The sequence below is a fragment of the Panthera pardus genome, unplaced genomic scaffold (genome assembly GCF_024362965.1).
Source record: "Panthera pardus isolate Hobbes unplaced genomic scaffold, ASM2436296v1 HiC_scaffold_25, whole genome shotgun sequence".
In the NCBI taxonomy this organism is placed as follows: domain Eukaryota; kingdom Metazoa; phylum Chordata; class Mammalia; order Carnivora; family Felidae; genus Panthera; species Panthera pardus.
In genome coordinates, this window is record NW_026526821.1 from 85,571,181 (window position 1) to 85,590,982 (window position 19,802).

The 19,802-nt window shown below is 40.0% G+C and overlaps 2 protein-coding genes across 3 annotated transcripts in view; one reads left to right on the top strand and one right to left on the bottom strand.

Annotated features, from left to right (window-relative positions):
- GKN2 (gastrokine 2) overlaps positions 1-19,802 on the bottom strand; it is a 307,921-nt gene that overhangs the window by 130,201 nt on the left and 157,918 nt on the right. The gene's annotated exons all lie outside the window — the stretch shown is intronic.
- The window catches only part of ANTXR1 (ANTXR cell adhesion molecule 1), a 218,874-nt gene that overhangs the window by 70,191 nt on the left and 128,881 nt on the right, over positions 1-19,802 (top strand). The window contains exons 9-10 of the mRNA XM_053890755.1: positions 3,262-3,322; positions 13,735-13,833. Of these exons, the coding sequence (XP_053746730.1) occupies positions 3,262-3,322; positions 13,735-13,833 (160 nt within the window). The remainder of the gene's footprint in view (positions 1-3,261; positions 3,323-13,734; positions 13,834-19,802) is intronic.

Genomic DNA, 19,802 nt, shown 5'->3' on the forward strand with positions numbered 1-19,802 from the left:
AACTCAACAACCTTATGCAGTAGGTACTGTTTATAAATGAGGAAACAGAGACTCAGAGAGGTTATGGAACTTGCCCAAGGTCACACTGCTCATGAGGGAGTTAACCCAAGCCATTTGATTCCAGATTCCAAGCTATCCTCAGTATGTTAAACTGCTCTCCAAAATTGGGATTCAGAGAAGTGAAAGGATTTGTATGACGATAGTTCAGGGCTTACAATCAGGGCCAAGACCCACTCCTCACGTTGGATTATACTTGAGACATATAGTGGTCTTAGCCCAGTCTCCATAAGAAGCCAGTTATACTGTCGCCTCTAACATCACCCTGACCCTGTATGAGTCCATTCCACTCCCTCAAGCAATTTCCCAATGTTCTATGCGAATCCTCCATGGCTACCACTGTTCAAGGTGGGGACAGATCCCCTGCCCCTACCACTCCTATCCAGTCTCCAGACTCTAAGCTAATCTATTGTCTACTGCAGCTCAGACAGACTGATTATAGTCTGGGCTGCTAATAACCAAGGGAACCCCCCAAATCCACCTACTGCCATTGTGACTTCCTACCTTTTGAAACCAGACATTTCAAACTAACATAAGCCGCAGTCCCAGACAAATCCTGCCCATCCCCCTCACTGATAAATTTTGCTCTATTGGCTGCAGTGTATCCCTTCCAGATGTTTCAAATTAAGATTGGGAAAGCTGTGTTTTTACTGGATTGAATCATAGAGCTTGGCTGACATTTTTTGGCCCTTCATACACTCCTTAGATTTATCAACTAATTGCAGACGCTTTGAGAGAATAATACAGCATGTGTTTATTATGACAAAACCTGCTAGTGTGTCTTTGTGGTCAGAGATTCACGGGTGTTTCCTCTACCGACCCCTGATTCAGTATTAAAGTTGGTTCAAAAATGTTGGTTCCAAGTCAGGAACGTACATGGGTGAAAATTTCATTTGTGTGTTTTGATGGAGATTGGGAATGGGGACAGGATAGATCCAATAGCTCAATTTTTATTCTTGGGCTATTTTGAAATCTTTAGTTGTGGATGATAAAACGATTTATTAAGAGATGCCATGTGCCTGAGGAATTTGATTTAAAACATAAAAAAAAAAATAGCTTTGTGTTGTTCTGATGCCACTGTTTACTAAGTTTCTCCATATGGGTTAATTCTGTTTCTTCCAATGTGGCCTGTTTGGAGGTTTGTGCCTCGGGACATGTGGAAAGGGGTGGCTACCTCCCTCAGTCAAGGCATCCACCAGCTGAAAGGAGGAAGAGCCCAGTGGCAGCAAATGTGGTTGGGAGTGGACAGTCATCATGATTCAAGTAGGACAATTGTCTTCTGGGATATGAGTCCCTGCACACCAGTATTCTAGCAAGCCCCAGCCCTAGGATGTTGCTACCTACGTAAGAGACCTAAAGGTCTGGATAAACCATGGAATGGGAAAGGTGGAGAAGCCGGAAGGGAAATACAGATGCCACACATACATCCTCGGGGGCCCTGATCTCAAGTCAAAGTGACAATGAAGGGGACTCAGGAGCTCAGTGGTGATACCAGGTACCCAGAGCCAGGTGTGTGAGGACCACTCACCCTACCCAAGATGGACATAGACGTGGGAATTTCGTTCTGCTGTCGGAACAGTCCCCGGCACTGGTGGGGATCTGAGGCTCTACCTGTGTTTGAGGTGGGCAGGAATGGCTGGGTAAAGCAGAAGCCAGAGAAACAAGGCAAATGCGGACAAAAAGGAACAAATTGCTTCCTACAGTGGTATCCTGTAGAAGCTGAAAACAAATAGAGAAATCAATGTACGACAATGCCTTTAAATTGTACAGGAGCGGGAAGGAATAAAAGTAGCTGGAAATCTGAATTCTAGAATTGTCAAAAAAAAAAAGAGATATTACTTCTTAGGACTTTTGGGTCTATAGAATTACTTAAAACACATGATTGTGAGAAAGCCTGTTTCAATGACTAAATTTTAGTGTGTTGTAATCTGCACATGAGATAAAGATTTTCTGAAGTATGGTCTTCATTTTATTCATTTCCTTTCACAATGCTTCTCTATGAGGATGCCCAGATTTCTCTCTGGAATGGGTAAATATTATCTCTTCTGAGAAACTGATTTGTTTTTTATTCCAGTGATTGAGAATCTCATAAAAATTGCCTGTCCTTCTCATTTGCTACTGGAAAGCTTAGAACTAAATCCATGAGCCATTCCTAGCAAGGACATAAGTTCTTCACAGTATATATTTTTTATGCTCTTCTCATTCTTTACTTCATCTTCCCCTTATTTTTTTTCTTTAACCCATTTTCTCCCCTTTTGTAATTTATTGTGTCTTATGGTGTCTGTATCACTTAAGCTGGGACAAAGAAGCATATATAAATACATCAATGCAAACAAATGGGTGTTTCCTAAAGCCAAAAGAAGCTTTTTTCCTTTTACAGACTTTAAATGTTATAATTTCACTATTAATTCCTTCAACAAATGCCCCTTTCATAAATAGAGACATAGTTTCCTTCAGCCCTCCGAACCATCTCAATTTCCAAATTAAGTAAGGCTCAAATAAGGAGATTTCATTTACTTGGTAAATTAACTCAGTGTCCTATACTTGTTTAAAATGCTTGGATGAAATTTGAGAATCAATATTCAACCAGACACAAGATTCATTAATGGTGGAGAGAAGCTTATGCCCTACCAGTCAGATAACCTGCTTTGACCAGAATCAGCTTTGATTAACTCCCTGTGTGGTGATGGGGTTGGTTCCTTGACACTCTTCTCTCAACCCTACAAGACACTCTTTTGGAGGGAGTGTCTTGCCCTCCTAGTGTTACTAGCCCTCCCTTGGTGATTTTCCCCCATGAACTCCACAGCTCCTAGTATCTGCTCTTTCACCCTGCACCTACCACAATGACAAGGCATTGTTATTTATCTTTTCAAGTGTAAGTCCCATTTCCCCAACTAGATGTTAAACCTTTCATAACCAAGACTGGCATATCTTAGACTCCCTAAGTATCTGCTGAAAGAACAAATGAATGAATAATTCTCATGGCATTTGGGACACCCAGAGGCATCTATCATAATGTTGGCTCATTAAATGTTTGATGTTGGCTCATTAAATGTTTGATGTTAATATTAGTAAAGATGTTACCACTCACCCACCCACTACAACATAATGTCCTTGAACCTTCCTATCATGGTAACTAAAAGCAAAACTCTGCTTCTAATAAAATAAGCTGTGCTTTGACTTTTTGATTTCCTCTCTTTCTAGATTTTGAAGAAGTCCTGCATCGAAATTTTAGCAGCTGAACCATCCACCATATGTGCTGGAGGTAAATTGAAATTAAGTGTTAATTGGTCTCATACAAATGATGGTATTTTGAGTTCAAATCACATGTTTATTTCATTGGTGGGGAGAAGGGGAGGGTGGAAAGAGGAATAGAAATTGCTAAATAAATTTGCTCCTAGGGAAAAAAGAAAAGAAAGAAGCAACATGACAGTTGTTTGACAAAGTCTGTCCAAATTCTCTTCTTTCACGGGAACTAATTACGAGAGTATCGCAGAAATACTGCATTCCCACACATCACCACCAACATCCTGCTCTGACTAGAAGTGGAACTGATCCAGAAGAACCTGTTAAGAAAAAGAATTGAAAAATCCTACCTTCTCAAATTTGACAAAAGCATATGACTACATGTACCCAGTGCCAGGGCCTTCTAAGAGGTCTGTGCAGTGAGGAGCTCAATTAGGGGTCGGGTCATTAGCTCAAGGTAAATCCACCTTCCCAATTTTTATACGTCCTTCATTTTAAAATAATTAGAAAATAGGGAGGTTCCTTAATTACGCAATTACCACATTCATGAAGAAAACCCAGACTTGGAGTTTAGCAATGTGCAAACTAGGTGTGTGGCAACCTTTTTGTGAATCAGAAAGTCTAAAGACAATTAAAACAATTCCTGTTAATTCATAACATAATCAATTCCCCTTCTTTAGGGTTCTTGCAGACAGAGAAAGAATCTTATCTGCCTAACAGAGTACCTGGCACTTAATAGATGGTCAGTCACTTAATGTTGGCTGAGTATCTTGATTCATTATTTCTCCAACAAACAATGCACTGATTTTTGCCTATTTGACCCTTACTAACTCCTTTCACTTAACCACAAGAAATTAACCTAGTACCTTTGAACTAATTAAAAATGAAGCAAAATCAGAAACTAATAGTCAAAGAGAGAACAAGGCCAAAGCAAGCAAACAACAAAAATCCCAACTACTTGGGCAACAGATAATAATTCTTGAATCACAGAGTAGTCAACCAACCTCTCCTTTATATATCACTGAGATTTGAGACAATGAAAATACCACATATATAAACTTGATGAAAATGGCACAGAAATATCAGAGTCTGATCCTAGCAAATTCACATATTTCAATGTTTCTTATAAAATGGAAAAGAAAAATAAGTAATTAAGAATGAAGTAAAAGATTTTTTTTTAAACTAAGGAACTACAAGGAAAAAAATTAAAATGCATTAATAAATTTAAACAGATGAGACCAATTCAACTGCAAATCATTGCAAGAGCTATTTCTTTGGTAGAACCCATAAAATAGACAAATCTCTGGTCAATCCAATCCAAGGGAGCTTTCTTTCGACATTTTTTAAATCTTTGGCATATCTGCAATACTGCATATTTTATAAACAAACAGTAATTTCCTGTATTAGAGTAAACTACCCAATTTGGTTTTCTTTTATTTTTTATAAAGAAAAAAAGATAAGACACAATAATGGAAGCTAGCCCTTGCTGTTGAAAAAGGCAAGCTCCCATCTCTCTTAAATGAGAACCATAAGGATTGAAACATGCTAATTAGAGAATAACGTTACTAAGGAGAAGAGGAAACTTCTGAAAGAAAGATATCCTTACACCAAAAGTTCTTCCATGGATTTTCCTGAAGGGCTACTGCTGATCATTCTCTAGAGTAAGTTGGGCTTTCCTGAAGGACTGGCACCCTTTTTATTGTCCACGGCAGTGAGCACCTGTCAGGTAGACCTGAGCAGACCCACTGTGTAATTTTCATTAGGCTACTGCAAAGACCCAGGGATTTACATCAAAGTGCTTTGAAAAACATAAACTGTTGTACAGAGCAAGGTGACATTATCATCAACATCATTGTAATGAGGATTGAAGGTCAATGCAAGAATCGTGATGTTGATAACATACTTAGATGAGAAAAACATGCCCGTATTTTTTCTTTACTTTATTTCTTTACTTTATTTCTTTCTTTACTGAAAGAAAATTGGGGAGAACATCAATAAAGCTCAGAGTACCTGCAAAAGGATGAACCCAATATGTGTGGGAGGTAAAAAGAAACAAGAAGTAACTGATTGCTCACATTTCTAAAGTAGAATGGTGGGACTGAGCCCTAGAAAAATTTGTGAAAAAAAGTAAAATTCACTTTCACCAGAAATCTTTCTTCTCAGCCCCCTCCCCTCTCTATGAATTGCGTCCCTTCCCTGGTCCCCAGAGCAGCCCCTGCTTCGGAGCTCCACCCAGGCCTGTCCTGGTCAAGGCACTCTATGCTGACAGTCCTGTTCCCCCAAGACAATGATCTCAGCTGGCTCTCACCAACAACTCAGCAACAGCCATAGTTCTGACAGCAAACTGAGCTCTGAGAGAGGCAGAGAGATAATGCACTGGGCAGACAACAAAACTGAGATCCAGCAAGATCTTTATATGTCAGGCTGCAAATAACAGGGTGAAATTTAATGGGGCAGATACAAAGTGTGGAACTTGGGTTCAAATGCCAATTTAGGGAAACCTGACTTAGTAGCAGTTCATGCAAGGAAAAAGAAAAAACAAGGACAGATAGCTATCTTCATAGCCAAAAAGAATACCTCTGAGGGAAAAAAAAAAAAAAAAAAAAGCTGACAAGATCTTTGGGTAAGTGTCCAGGGTAAGAGAGCTAATTTCATGTCTTACAATTCCATGTTTTTTTTTTTAATATGAAATTTATTGTCAAATTGGTTTCCATACAACACCCAGTGCTCATCCCAAAAGGTGCCCTCCTCGATACCCATCACCCACCCTCGCCTCCCTCCCACCCCCCATCAACCCTCAGTTTGTTCTCAGTTTTCAAGACTCTCTTATGCTTTGGCTCTCTCTCCCACTCTAACCTCTTTTTTTTTTCTTCCCCTCCCCCATAGACTTCTGTTAAGTTTCTCAGGATCCACATAAGACTGAAAACATATGGTATCTGTCTTTCTCTGTATGACTTATTTCACTTAACATAACACTGTCCATATTTAGACCATGGCCCAAGTCACACATTTTAAAAATGGCATTGACAAAGGCATGCCCATAGAAAAGGTGGTGGTGGATCTGGAAACAATACTAAAAATTCATTCACAGATTCTTTCCTTCCTTCCTCCCTCCCTCCCTTCCTTTTTTCCTCATCCTTCTTTCCTCCCTCCCTCCCTCTTTCTTTTCCTTGCTTGCTTTTCTTTTCCTTTATTTCTTTCCTTTCCTTCTTCTTTTCTTCCTAGCTTTCTTTCCTCTTTCTTTCCATCGATTCTTAGTGTCTACCATGTACCAAACAACATGAAAAGACATGAGCACACAAATGCATAGAGCTTGCTCCCAACCACCCACGAAATTCACAGTCTACTCTGGAAGATAGTCTTATGTTCAGATACAGTAGAAAACCACACATGAAGCTCTGCCGTGGAGATCTGCTCAAAGAGCAGTGGAACAATAATGAGATGCTGGTGGACTGAGGAAGGTCTGAAGTAACCATGGAGATTCACACACAGGATTGAGACCCTTGCAAGAGCATCTTCAGAAACTTACAGAATCCCCATGTGGAAAGGAATTATTATGCTTACTATGTGTAGCTTCTGGAGACCACCATGGAGAAGCTGGGGAGGAAATCAGGGAGGCGAATTTGGGTTTAACATTTACAAGGGAACATTTACAACTAAAGCTTTCTAGCAATGGAATGGATGGTCTGAATTTTCCACCCTTAGAATTATGTGAGCAGTGGCCATCTGTAACTAGATACTATCCCCCTTTGGGTGTCCTTTATAATTTTAAGTTTCTAAAGTCTTAATTCAATTTCAGCTAAGGCATAATTTCAGCTAATGGCTGATTTTTTTTAATGGCCAAGAATCCAGTATACCTGGAACTATTTTGCATTTTAACACAAAGTCCTAATGGGGAAAGGGAGTGAGAAGAATATTAATCTGCTCTGATCAGAAAGAATTTCATTCAGGGGCACCTGGGTGGCTCAGTTTGTTAAGGGTCCGACTCTCAATTTTGGCTCGGGTCGTGATCTCACATTCATGAGTTCAAGCGCTGAATAGGGCTCTGCACTGACAGCACGGAGCCTGCTTAAGATTCTGTTTCCCTCTCTCTCTTCCCCTCCCCCACTCACTCTCTCTGTCTCTTTCTCAAGATAAATAAATAAACTTAAAGAAAAAAAAGAATTTCCTTCAATGTCATGGGTTTAACTACTTGGAGAGAGAACCTTCCCTGAGGTTATAAATGGGCAGCCTATAAGCCCTCTCTGGTCTCCACACAGGTTCTTTTTGATCCACACTACATTTAAAAAAAAAAATCATAACTTAACTTTATTACCAACATTTAAGAATATGATTTTGCCTAAAAATTCAGATTTCTATCATGTCTTGAAAAATCATATCTAGTAACACTGGGCTTGTATTTATTGCAAGATAAAGATTATCGGAGACTGAATAACTTCCCTTTAAAAGAAGCATGTATTCTTTCCAGTTCACCATACTCCCCACCATTCCCCACTGTCACCCCGAGACACGGGCCAAGCATATGGTTAATATTTAGCATGGTGCATATGTCACTGTATTTATAGTTCGTGTTCTAAAACATGTAGGAATTCATCTGCTCAAGCACCTTTGACATTACCTGCATTTAAATAATTCTGTTTCCCTTCCAACATAGACTCTTTTAAAAAGTTCCTAATCAATATTTTTACAGATTAGCCTCTGTAATTAGGAGAGTTGACCCCTTGTTAGAGTGGCCCTGCCTAATTTAGCTCCTCCTCAGGAAATGCATGCTTTTGCCTAAGTACAATTTTCCTCTGGTCCCACTCAGTTGGCCTCAAACTTGAATAGCTCACAGTGTTCGATATAAGCAAGTTCTCCAGGAAGGAACTAATTGGAATCAAGTGTGCAAACTGCCAACTGTTCTACATTTGATGTTGTTGTACTCCAGAAACAGAAGATCATATTTAACTCCTCACATTGTCCTCACCATTCCTACTGTGCTGCTTCCCACCGTTGGTAGTAAAACTGCATGGGTTCGCACAGAAAGAAGGTAGTTTTAGGCTTCATGTTTGTCATTTGGAATTGGATGCTTAAAAGAGACACATTTAAGCAACATCAAACAGTGGTTTCATTTCTTTGACGTTTCATTGTTTTTCAAAGAGCTCGTGCCTGGCCCTTAGGCACCTCTTGGGAATGGCTTACTTAATTCTCAGCTTGGCCTTTCCTTCTCATTTAAAGATGTTTCTGTTTGGAGGAGGGACTCTCACACACTATTAGTGGAAATGTAAAATGACACAATCACTTTGGAAAGTAGTTCTGACCGTTTTCTTTAAAAATGAAACATACACCTATCATACGACCTGGCTGTTCTACTCCCAGGTATTTATCCAAGAGAAAAGGCAGTCTGTGTCCAGACGGAGACTTGGACACAGATGTTAATAACTGCTTCATTTTTAATAGTCAAGAACTGTGAAGAACTCAAATGTTCATCAACAGGCAATGGACAAACAACTTGCGGTTTATCCATATAGTGAATGATACTCAGCAATAAAAAGGAATAGACTATGCATAAATCTCAAAATAATTATGGGTGAATTTTTAAATAATTATGCTGGGTAAGAGAAGCCAGACAAAAAATGTATTTACTGTATGATGCCATTTACATAAAATTCTAGAAATTGCAAGCTAATCTACAACAACAGAGAGGGGATCAGTGGTTGCATGGTCATGGGGAGGGGCAGGAGGGAGATCTTACGAAGAAGCACTTGAAAACTTTTGAGAGTGATGGATGTGTTCAGTGTCTTGATTGTTGTATCGTCCCATGATTATATACATATGTCAAAATTTGTCAAGTAATATGCTTTATATGCAAGTTACTTATGTCAATTATACCACACTAAAGCTTTTATAATTAAATAGCTATAAAATCAGAAAGTTCTAGAATAATTAAGACATCAGAAGGTACTTCATACACACCAGTCTCTATTATATTTATGTTTCATGTCACATTAAGCATCTAATAGGAAAGAAAATTCAGACTAACTCACAAGGTGAAATATCAGTAACAATAATTTTGCACAAGTCTTAGGCAACCAGAGCAAATGGAGAATGTAAAGATGTCTCATTTTCAATACAGTGAATAATAAGTGATCTTTACTGAGATCATCGCAAAACTATGTGTTCCACATTTCAAAAAGAAAGAAAAGAAGGAAAGGAAAGGAAAGGAAAGGAAAGGAAAGGAAAGGAAAGGAAAGGAAAGGAAAGAAGGAAAGGAAAGGAAAGGAAAAGAAAAGAAAAACAAAGGGAGGGAACAGAATAAATTAAGTTTATCCAACTATTCATGGACTTTATTTTTTATTTTTTTAATTGAGCTATAATTCACATACTATAAAATTCACCCTTTCAAAAAGTGCAATCCAGTGGTTTTTGTTACATACACGAAGTTGTACAACCATAACCACCATCTAATTCCAGAATATTTTCATCACCCCAAAAAGAAACCCTATACCCATTAAGCAGTCACTCCCCATTTCCCTTCCCTCCAGCCCTGGCATCTGCCAGTTGAGTTTCTGTCTCTATGGATTTGCTGAACTTTTCGTATGGAAATGAAATGGAATGGAATCATGCATTATGTGGACTTTCACGTCTGGCTTCTTTCATTTGGCATAATGTTTTCAAGATTCATCCATGTCATGGCATGTGTCAGAACTTCATTCCTTTTATGGGTGAATAATATTCCATTGTATGAATACCATCTGCATAGTTGATGAACATTTGAATTGTTTCTGCTTTTTTGCTATTATGAATAATGCCATTATGCACATACATGTACAAGTTTTTGTGTAGACATGCACTTTCAGTTCTCTTGAGTACATACCTAGGAGCGAAATTTCTAGGTCATAAGAGAATTCTATGTTTACCTTTTTGAGGAGCCACCACACTATTTCACAGAGCAGGTGCCCCATTTCGCATTCCCAACAGCAAGGTAGAAGCGTTCTAATTCACTCACCAATGCTTGTTTTTGTCCATCCTTCTTATCACAGCCATTGTAGTGAGTATGGAGTGATATCTCATTGTGACCTTGATCTGCATTTCCCTAATGACTAATAGTGTCAAGCATCTCTTCATTCATTGACCTTATTAAGCCTCAGAAAACAAACAGGATTAGACCTGACTGTACATGAATAAATGACCATCTTTTCCCTCCTATTTATTCCCTTCCTGTACCAAGATGTGTCATTTATTTATTCTTTCAATACTGAGACTGGCTCAGCCCTGGATTAGGCACAGTCAAAAATTTTAAAGAACTAGGAACGATGGCCTCTACTCTCAGGAAGTTTAAATTATAATTGAGAATGAAGTGAAGAAAGAATCATAATAAACATATATCTTAAAGAATATATATCTTAAAAGATGAGATTAAAGATCATTTCCAAGTAGAAATTCCTCCCTAAAGCCCTACAATCCCTAGGCACTTCTTATAGGAGCAGTTACCCAACAGGCAAATCGCCTAAAAACACTTGGCTGTACATATTGTGAAAGGTGGGTTCGGGGCTCTCTGGATAAATGCACTTAAATCATCTGTCCCGGTTCTCACTTACTGGCAGATTCGCGAGACAGAGTTTTGTTACATAACTTGCATGTGTGAAGAGCTGACATTCCAGTCGGGCTGCAGGGGCAGATGTTTGGGCCCTTCTGGAAACCAAATGTGCGCACGAACACAGAAACCATACCCGGCAGGGTGGGAGCATGCCTCTGCTCTGGTGTGGTTCCCAGAGCGTCATTTCCTCCATCTTCTCCCAGGGGCCGAGGGGGTTAAGTTGTTCGCTTTCCACCATCGCCACGTCATGGATCGCGGCTGCCTTTCTTTCTAAACACCCTGAGGTCAGGCCAAGCAGACATGTGGGCAGCCTTTTTTATAGAGGACTCAGCAGCTGAACTGGTAATGCTAGAACATGGTGTTAGAGAAGAGAGCTTGGCACGTGGCCTGCATTTCCAGAGTCTTGTCTCCCACTGATGTTTGAGGAAACAAGAGAAGTAGCACAGCAGTGAGGCCGAAAACATTTTGCATCAGCAAAAGTGTCCAACTGAGGATTTCTGGATGTCTAACGTTCAAAATAAAAAACAGGAATAGGTTTCTATAGGCTTAAATGAGTAAAGGAGATACAATAAGATTCTTCCACAATGTTTGACACTTAATAGAATGCTTGTTGAAGTAACTGCGTCATCAGTCACATGCCCAGCAGACATCTAGAGAAAATCAAGTCCATCCTTCTAAACTTAGCAATTGCATAAAGATGCATATGTAAATTCTTAGTATTCATAGGACTTGTGGTCCTGAAAAACCATTTGCCCATGACCTTAATTACCATAGTTCAATACTAAAGCAGTGAACACTTGGATAGAGTTCCAGTTTTGCTGCCTACAAATCACATGACCTTGGGCAAGTCATTTAAAATGTCAGAATCTCAATTTTCTTATCATTAAGGTCCTTTTTACTTCTACAAAGCATTCTGTTCTAACTTGTACTCTTTGTGGCCATGTGGTGCCTCTGGGTTCTCTTGCTTGGGTTTTAATTTCTTGCCTCCCTATCCAGGCCAGCCCCACTTTTCTGCAAAACAGCAAACCCGTCTAAAACGAAAATAAAAGAAACTTTTTAAAAATCACAACTTCAGTCTCGAAGCTGATCATAGGTCACAAAACAATGAAGATCCTTTTCAGCCTAATAATGGCTGAGGCCGGGGGGGATGGCATTTGATGCCTGCCTGACAGACCAGGATACCGGCTCACCTCTGACAGCTGCTAGCCTGTGATGCGGGACCAATTACTTAACCTCACTAAGATCAGTTTTCTCATTTGTACCTCTCTGGACTGTAGTGAGGCTGAAATGACATTGGACATATACAAGGCTTATCACAGGGCTTGGCACACAGTGAGGGTGCGATTAGCATCCAGTATTATTATCTTGGCAAACACGATCTTTAAATTCGCTTCCTGGGAATGAAGGGGACTTTCACTCATGACATTTATTAAGTCTGGGAGTGATCCCTATGCTAGTTCTCTAACCCCCTTCTTCCTCCAACAAAAATGTCCATTTCGTATAGCAATTTACCATTCAAGATCCACTTTCACAAATATTGCATTTTCCTCTGACTTTTAGTCTATTTCTTTTTCATATATCACACATTTTTAAAGTTTATTTATTTTGAGAGACAGACAGAAAGCTAGTAGGGGAGGGGCAGAGAGAGAATCCCAAGGAGGCTCTGTGCTGTCAGCTCAGAGCCCAATGCGGGGCTTGAACCCACAAACCTGTGAGATCGTGACCTGAGCCGAAACCAAGAGTCATATGCTTAACTGACTGAGCCACCCAGGCACCCCCTAAGCCCCAATTTTTATACACAAAAGAATGACAAAGAAAGAAAGAAAGAAAGAAAGAAAGAAAGAAAGAAAGAAAGAAAGAAAGAAAGAAGAGCATGGACTATTAGTTACTATCAAACTTACGCAAATATTTCTAAATATTTAGTTAACAAATTAGCTGTTTTTTTCTTTTTGTAAGACTATCATAAAGGATCATGATTTTTACTTCATAAGAATTTTCTCAACCTACATGAGTTCTACATGCATTATGCCAATGTGAAATTGATAGGCAGGGCCAGAGACCTGCAAAATATATTCTTTCTATATAGAGAAAAGCAAGCACTACATTGAAGGGCCAAAGTCAGTTCAAGCAGATAAGGCTGGACAATGACCACTAGATAAGCAAGATTCTAATTTGTCACTAAGTACAACTATTCCTACATAATCCTAGGTGTGCCCAGTAGAGACAGGAGGACCTGAAGCAGCATCAAATAATTCCTGACCTAATGTACCATTTTGCTAGTTGTGGAAGAAAAGACACCACCTGACAGTTACATAATCACCTGCCACATCGTTGAGGACGGACCGTGAATGCCATAAGGCAGTGATTTTCAAAAAATTTGAGGCACCTTGGGCTCTAAAGAAAGCCTTTCAAGGGAACCCAGTATGTAAAACAGACACAAGAAATGCTGAGTTGATTGGAGGAGAGGTGGAGAGCCCCCTCCTCTGTGCCCCCACCCCAGCTGCAGAGATCACGGTTTCTTAAGCTGCCAGGACTTGAGAGATAGGTAAGATTTGAAGGGACAGAGAAGCGGGGAGGAGGGCATTCCAGTAGGAGGGAGAAGGCAAAGGCAAGAAGGCAGGAATTTAAAGCAAGAAATCATACACCTTCCCCATGTGCATCTGGTGAGACAGATGTGGTAAGCAAGTGGTAAAAGGCACTCTCGTGGCTGCTTTAGGTTTCCAACCTGAACCAACTTCCTAATATTTTAAGCCTGGTGAAACAGTTAACAAATGCCCTGCATCAGGGCAGATGGCAAACTTAAGGTTAACGGTCTGCAGTCAGATGACATGGCTTGTCCTTCCTCCTTTCAGAATCATTCCAAGTGGTCGTGAGAGGAAACGGCTTCAGGCATGCCCGAAACGTGGACAGGGTCCTCTGCAGCTTCAAGATCAACGAGTCAGTCACGCTCAGTAAGTTCTTGCAGACTTGTGGGTTTCTTCAGCCAGCTTCAGGGAAGGGTTTCCCAGCTCTCCATCTGCCAGCATGGCCTCCCACAGGGGACCGCACAGAGAAGGGCCTTCCCCGCCAGAGAGGCGTCCCGCAAAGGCACAGGTAGCCCCTAAGGTGTCCCATCAGGAAAGGCAGCAGGGCACTTGTTTCTCAGTCCACTGACGTCTATGCTAAGCTACTCCCTCTTTGGTGGCCATGCCAGTGCTGCTTGGTTAGAGCTTGGGAAGCTTGATGTTCCTGAACAAAGTACTAGGTACTGTCAAAAGTGAAAAATAGATGGCCTAAATTCATTAATTCTGAATAAACCAAAAAGCCAAACTGTTAGGCTTGCATGTGTAGATTCTGGAAGTCTTTCCAATCTGGATGATTCTTGCCTGGAGAAGCCAAGAAACTCTCATCATGGTGAATACCTGACATGAAATACAGGAATACGGAAGTAAAACTAAGGGCATTTCATGCGAACAATGAATTATTATAACACTGGCACTGTTACAAGACATTTGTAGCAGGCAAGTTCTTAATTTAAAGACATGTGTGATTCATGTAGCTGTCCAGGAGAGGTGGGGAAGTCTGGTTATGGAGGGGACAGATGGCCAGGAGCCCTGGTTATTATTCACATCTGGCATCCATCACACAGATAATTATTGATTCAGTATCTACAGTGATAAATGGTAATAATACACTGCATTTTGTATAATGCTATGTCCTTTTAAATGCTTCACATCTTTTTGCCACAATAGCACTAAGAGGTAGAAAGATCAAGGAGTATGGACAGACACATGTTTACTGACTCAGCAGTGGCTCTAGTGTCGACCTGATAGCCTTATAGCACAGGTGCTATTCTGCTTTTAAAAAGGAAGAATTGGGGGTGCCTGGATGGCTCAGTCCACCTCTTGATTTTGGCTTGACCTTGAGCATCCACCTCTTGATTTTGGCTCAGGTCATGATCCCAGGGTGGTGAGATCAAGCCCCACATCAGGTTCCACAGTGAGCCTGGAGCCTGCTTAAGATTCTCTCTCTCTCGGGGCGCCTGGGTGGCTCAGTTGGTTAAGCGGCCAACTTCGGCTCAGGTCATGATCTCGCAGTCCATGAGTTCGAGCCCCACGTCAGGCTCTGTGCTGACAGCTCAGAGCCTGGAGCCTGTTTCAGATTCTGTATCTCCCTCTCTCTGACTCTCCCTCATTCATGCTCTGTCTCTCTCTGTCTCAAAAATAAATAAATGTTTAAAAAAAAGATTCTCTCTCTCTCTCTCTCTCTCTCTCTCCTCCCCCACTTTGCCCTTCTCCCCTGGTCATGCTCTCTCTCTAAAATAAAAAATAATAATAATCAAAATAAAAAGGAAGAATTGAGGGGTATTTTTTTTTCCTCCTTAACATCTTAAAACCCACTTAAATATTTAAACAGAGATAGGCAATGGCTTCCTTACAAACATCTGGAATTCCTGGCCTTGGAATAGTTCCAAACATTTGAAACATTCAGTTAGTTTTCTTGATACTTGCCTTGAAATGCTCTCACATATCTAAAATGTACATGCTATTTGAAAACATTTTGAAAAGTCCCTGAATAGCCATAGTGTGAAAGTTAAATGTGTGCTCTCTACTGAGTTCTTCCTTTTTCTCCCCTTTCAACTGTGATGTTGCTCAAGTACACATTCCCTCTCTTCTTAGCCCAAATCTCAAATCTAACTAAGATCAGAAACTCTTGAGGGTTAACCTCCAAGACATCAAGCCTTCAAAGAAGGTTTCACACACAAGTGAGCCTTCACACCCAGCCCTTCTATAAGATGGATGGAAATGGGGTGTAGTGTTGCTGTTGCCTGAAAGGTTAGACAGAGATGCTATGTTAGCATAACATGAAATGCAAATTTACTTTGGATTTGTAGAGTGACATTCTGAAGGCCTGTTTTTCTAGCTTGTCCAGGAAATTTTCTTTCTTGGGAAACCCAGCTCATTCTCTTTCCCCTTCTTCCCTTCCTTTTCTAATATATCCTTGTAAACACCTGCACAGGCTTTCCATCTCATTCATATTCAAAACAAATAAAGGCCATAGCAGTAGGGATTTGGCTGAGGCCACAAGCCTAACTGTGCTTGCTGCACAATGCTACCAGTTTGGAGCAGAGGAGGGCAGTGACTCAACCATATTTCATCCCGCAAGCAACATTCCCAAACTCAAACATATGATTATTAGAAACATTCCAAGGGGAGGGGGCGCCTGGATGGTTCAGTCAGTTGAGCGTCTGACTTCGGCTCAGGTCATGATCTCACAGCTTGTGGGTTGAAGCCCCGCATCAGGCTCTATGCTGACAGCTCAGAGCCTGGAGCCTGTTTCAGATTCTGTGTCTCCCTCTCTCTCTGCCCCTTCCCCACTCATGTTCTGTCTCTGTCTCTCTTTCTCTCTCTCAAAAATAAATAAACATAGGGGCGCCTGGGTGGCGCAGTCGGTTAAGCGTCCGACTTCAGCCAGGTCACGATCTCGCGGTCCGTGAGTTCGAGCCCCGCGTCAGGCTCTGGGCTGATGGCTCGGAGCCTGGAGCCTGTTTCCGATTCTGTGTCTCCCTCTCTCTCTGCCCCTCCCCCGTTCATGCTCTGTCTCTCTCTGTCCCAAAAATAAATTAAAAAAAACGTTGAAAAAAAAATTTAAAAAAAAAATAAATAAACATAAAAAAATTTTTAAAAAGCATTCCAAGGGGAAAATGTTGGAATTTGAAAAAAAAAAATTGTCCTTCATATATTAATTCACCTGCTCATGTCCATTCAGTAAAGAATATGAACAAGAAACTACAGTGGACAGAAAAGATAAATAAATTTTAAAATACAACATAGTCAAATCTACATTCTTCTCTCAACCTTATGAACGTAACAGTCTCTATTGAGTCACCTCTGTGAAATAAAACAAATTTAGACCCCTTCACTTTTCCCATTCTCCTTTCCTATCTCTATATCCCAAGTTTTAAAATGTTATCCATTTTCATTTTTACAGTATGCATTTCCTCTTTCAAGATTTTTTCCTAAATGCTGCATTACCTTTTGTAACAGAAAGAGAACACAATGCCATTATTGATCAGAAAAAGATTAATTGATGGCTCAGTAATGAAGCTAGGGATGTTGTGACTCCAGCCAATTCAAACATGATTCAGGCCCTGGAGTCCTCCACAAATAACACAAGAGCAGATTATATGAAGCCAAACTGTTAAACAGAAAAGAACAAACTGAAAAATTATATTTATAGTGGGAGATGCTAACATGACTTTCCAAGTCTTTGAATGAATAATAAAAAATTAAAGATAGAGAGCAGATATATAGATATGTTTTTAAATGGCTATGAATATCCTTAAACATTTATGGCACTGACACAAATAAAATGCCAACATAGTAATGCCAAAAAGTAGAAGTTATTTAAATATGGTCTTTGATGATAAACATAACCAGAAAATAAAAATCATAGGTTAATACCTACTTCTCTCCCACTTTCCTTGCTTTCGCTTAAAAATAAAATAAACAAATCAACCACTTAGAAATCTAAAACAATTTCTGGACTTGCATTCAATATAATAGATCCAGGGGCGCCTGGGTGGCTCAGTCGGTTAAGCTTCCAACTTCAGCTCAGGTCATGATCTCGCGGTTCATGGGTTCGAGCCCCATGTCAGGTTCTGTGCTGATAGCTCAGAGCCTGGAGCCTGCTTCAGATTCTGTGTCTCCCTCTCTCTCTGCCCCTCCCCACTCATGCTCTGTTTCTCTCTGTCTCAAAAATAAATGAACATAAAAAATTTTTTAATATAATAGATCCAGAAATTCTGGATGAAATATGATTTTAAAAATCGTAATGTATGGCCCTGCTCAAAAGAAGGAAACCCTCAGGTATAGGAAACAAAAAGAAGGGAATGCAAAATCTAAGCAGAAAGCAAAGCCATGGAAGGTCCAGTCCTAGTGGTCTGAAGGCTGTGATCCCAATGCTGATGCAGACATAGAACATCAGCCTGTGCAAGGCAGTGGGCAAGAGCAGAGCACCCCTGCAGAAATCCAGCTCTAAGGGGCTGTACTGTACGTTAACTAAGACTGGAAAAGTTTCTCAGTGACTCAAATAAGCAGAGGAATAAAGATAAGATATTATATTACTCACATGATACGGAAACACCAAGTCAGGGCACAAACCCCAAAATGTGTCCATGATCATTCTGATCCCTGTGTCCCTGGCCGTGGCAATGCACAGCTAGTCCAACCTCCAGCACTCCTGCAGCCAACAACCCCCTCTGAGGTAGGGCTCACAGCACTAAATGCAAACATATGAAGTTGGATGGAAGAAACAAGAGAACAGGCAAGAAAAAGGGACTGGAGAACAATTTGAAAGAGAATATAAATAAACACATTTGAAGTATGTAAAGCGATTGCTTAGACCAAAGGGGAAGAATGTTCAACAAAGGCAGAACTACAAAGAACCTAGTATAAATTCTAGAGCTGAAAAAATGTATTCACTGTAATACAACTTAATGTATGAATTTAGCAGTGTGATTAGACACAGGTGAAGATGAAATGCATGAACTGGAAGAGAGAGACAAGAAAATCCAGCTAAAGCGCTGAAGCCAGATTTGTTTTACCCAAGTTCTACAAGACTTTAAGGGACAGAAGACCCATATCTAAAACATACAAAAAATAGAGAAAAAGCATCTTAATTCATTTTATAATAATTATATAATCTTCATTTTTTAATTGGACAAACACACTAGAGGTAGAGAATATTTGAGGATCAAGCTCATTATGACAAACATCTAATAAAATACTGACAAAATCCAATGATGTATCTAAAAAGAACCAGAATCGGTAAGACAATTTTGAAGGATGAGTGGGAATTTGTCTCTCACAGAGAAAAACTTTTTCATGCCAAGAAGATATGAAAATTCATTATCCATTCCAAAATTTAAAAATATGTGGTTTTACAAAACTAGGAATAGGGTCAAACTTCTTCAGCATAATAAAAAATATATCTAGATATTTGAATTCAAAACTCAACATCATTTCATAGTAAATCACTATGTAGAGGTATTTATAGTTGGGAAGAAAAAAGCAGGACAACCCGTTTCACCATTATTATATAATGTGGATGTGAAAGTTCTAGTAGCTGTCCAGTAGAACTTTCTGTGATGATGGAAATGTTCTAAAATGGTAGCTAAATGGTCGCCACAAGCCACATGTGGCTACTGGGGACTTGAAATGTGGCTAATGCGATGGAGGAACTCAAGTTTTAATTTCATTTAACTTCAGTGAAATTTAAACTTGTGTCAGTAGTCACGTGGCTAGTCACTATTATCACTAACCAGTAGTCACTGGGCAATGCCATAGGTATCACAAGAACACAAGAAAACTAGTGACAGGTGTCAGTACAGGAAAGAGGTCCAAACATCCTTACTTTAAAATGATGGTTGTATTCTTCTGAAAAACTAAAGAAAATCAATAAACCACTAGACTAGTTTAACAACTGGATGATTTCAAAATAAATACCTCCCTTATAGTAATCAATAGCTTTTCCAGAGTTCAGTAATAATCAGTTAGAAGGCATCCCAGGAGAAATAGAGCCACAACATAAAAAATTTAGTAAGAACTAATATAACCAAACTTGTGAAGATATAGAGGAAGAAAATCACAAAAGTTGGTGAGGGGTAGGAAGAAAGTGTAAATAAACGGAGAAACAGTACAGATTCATGCACAGGCACTGGAACCAAACCACCCAGGAAAAGAATCCTGGCCTAAGCCAATGTGACCATGGCGAGGTATTTAACATCTCCATGCCTCAGTCTCTCTCTCTGTAAAATGAGGATAGCAGTAACCGCACCTCTCTCATGGATTGCTTTGAGGTTTAAATGTGGGAAACAGGGCTTAGAACAGGGCCTTGCACACAGAAAGCAGTCAGTCAATGTTGGCTGCTGGTATTAATT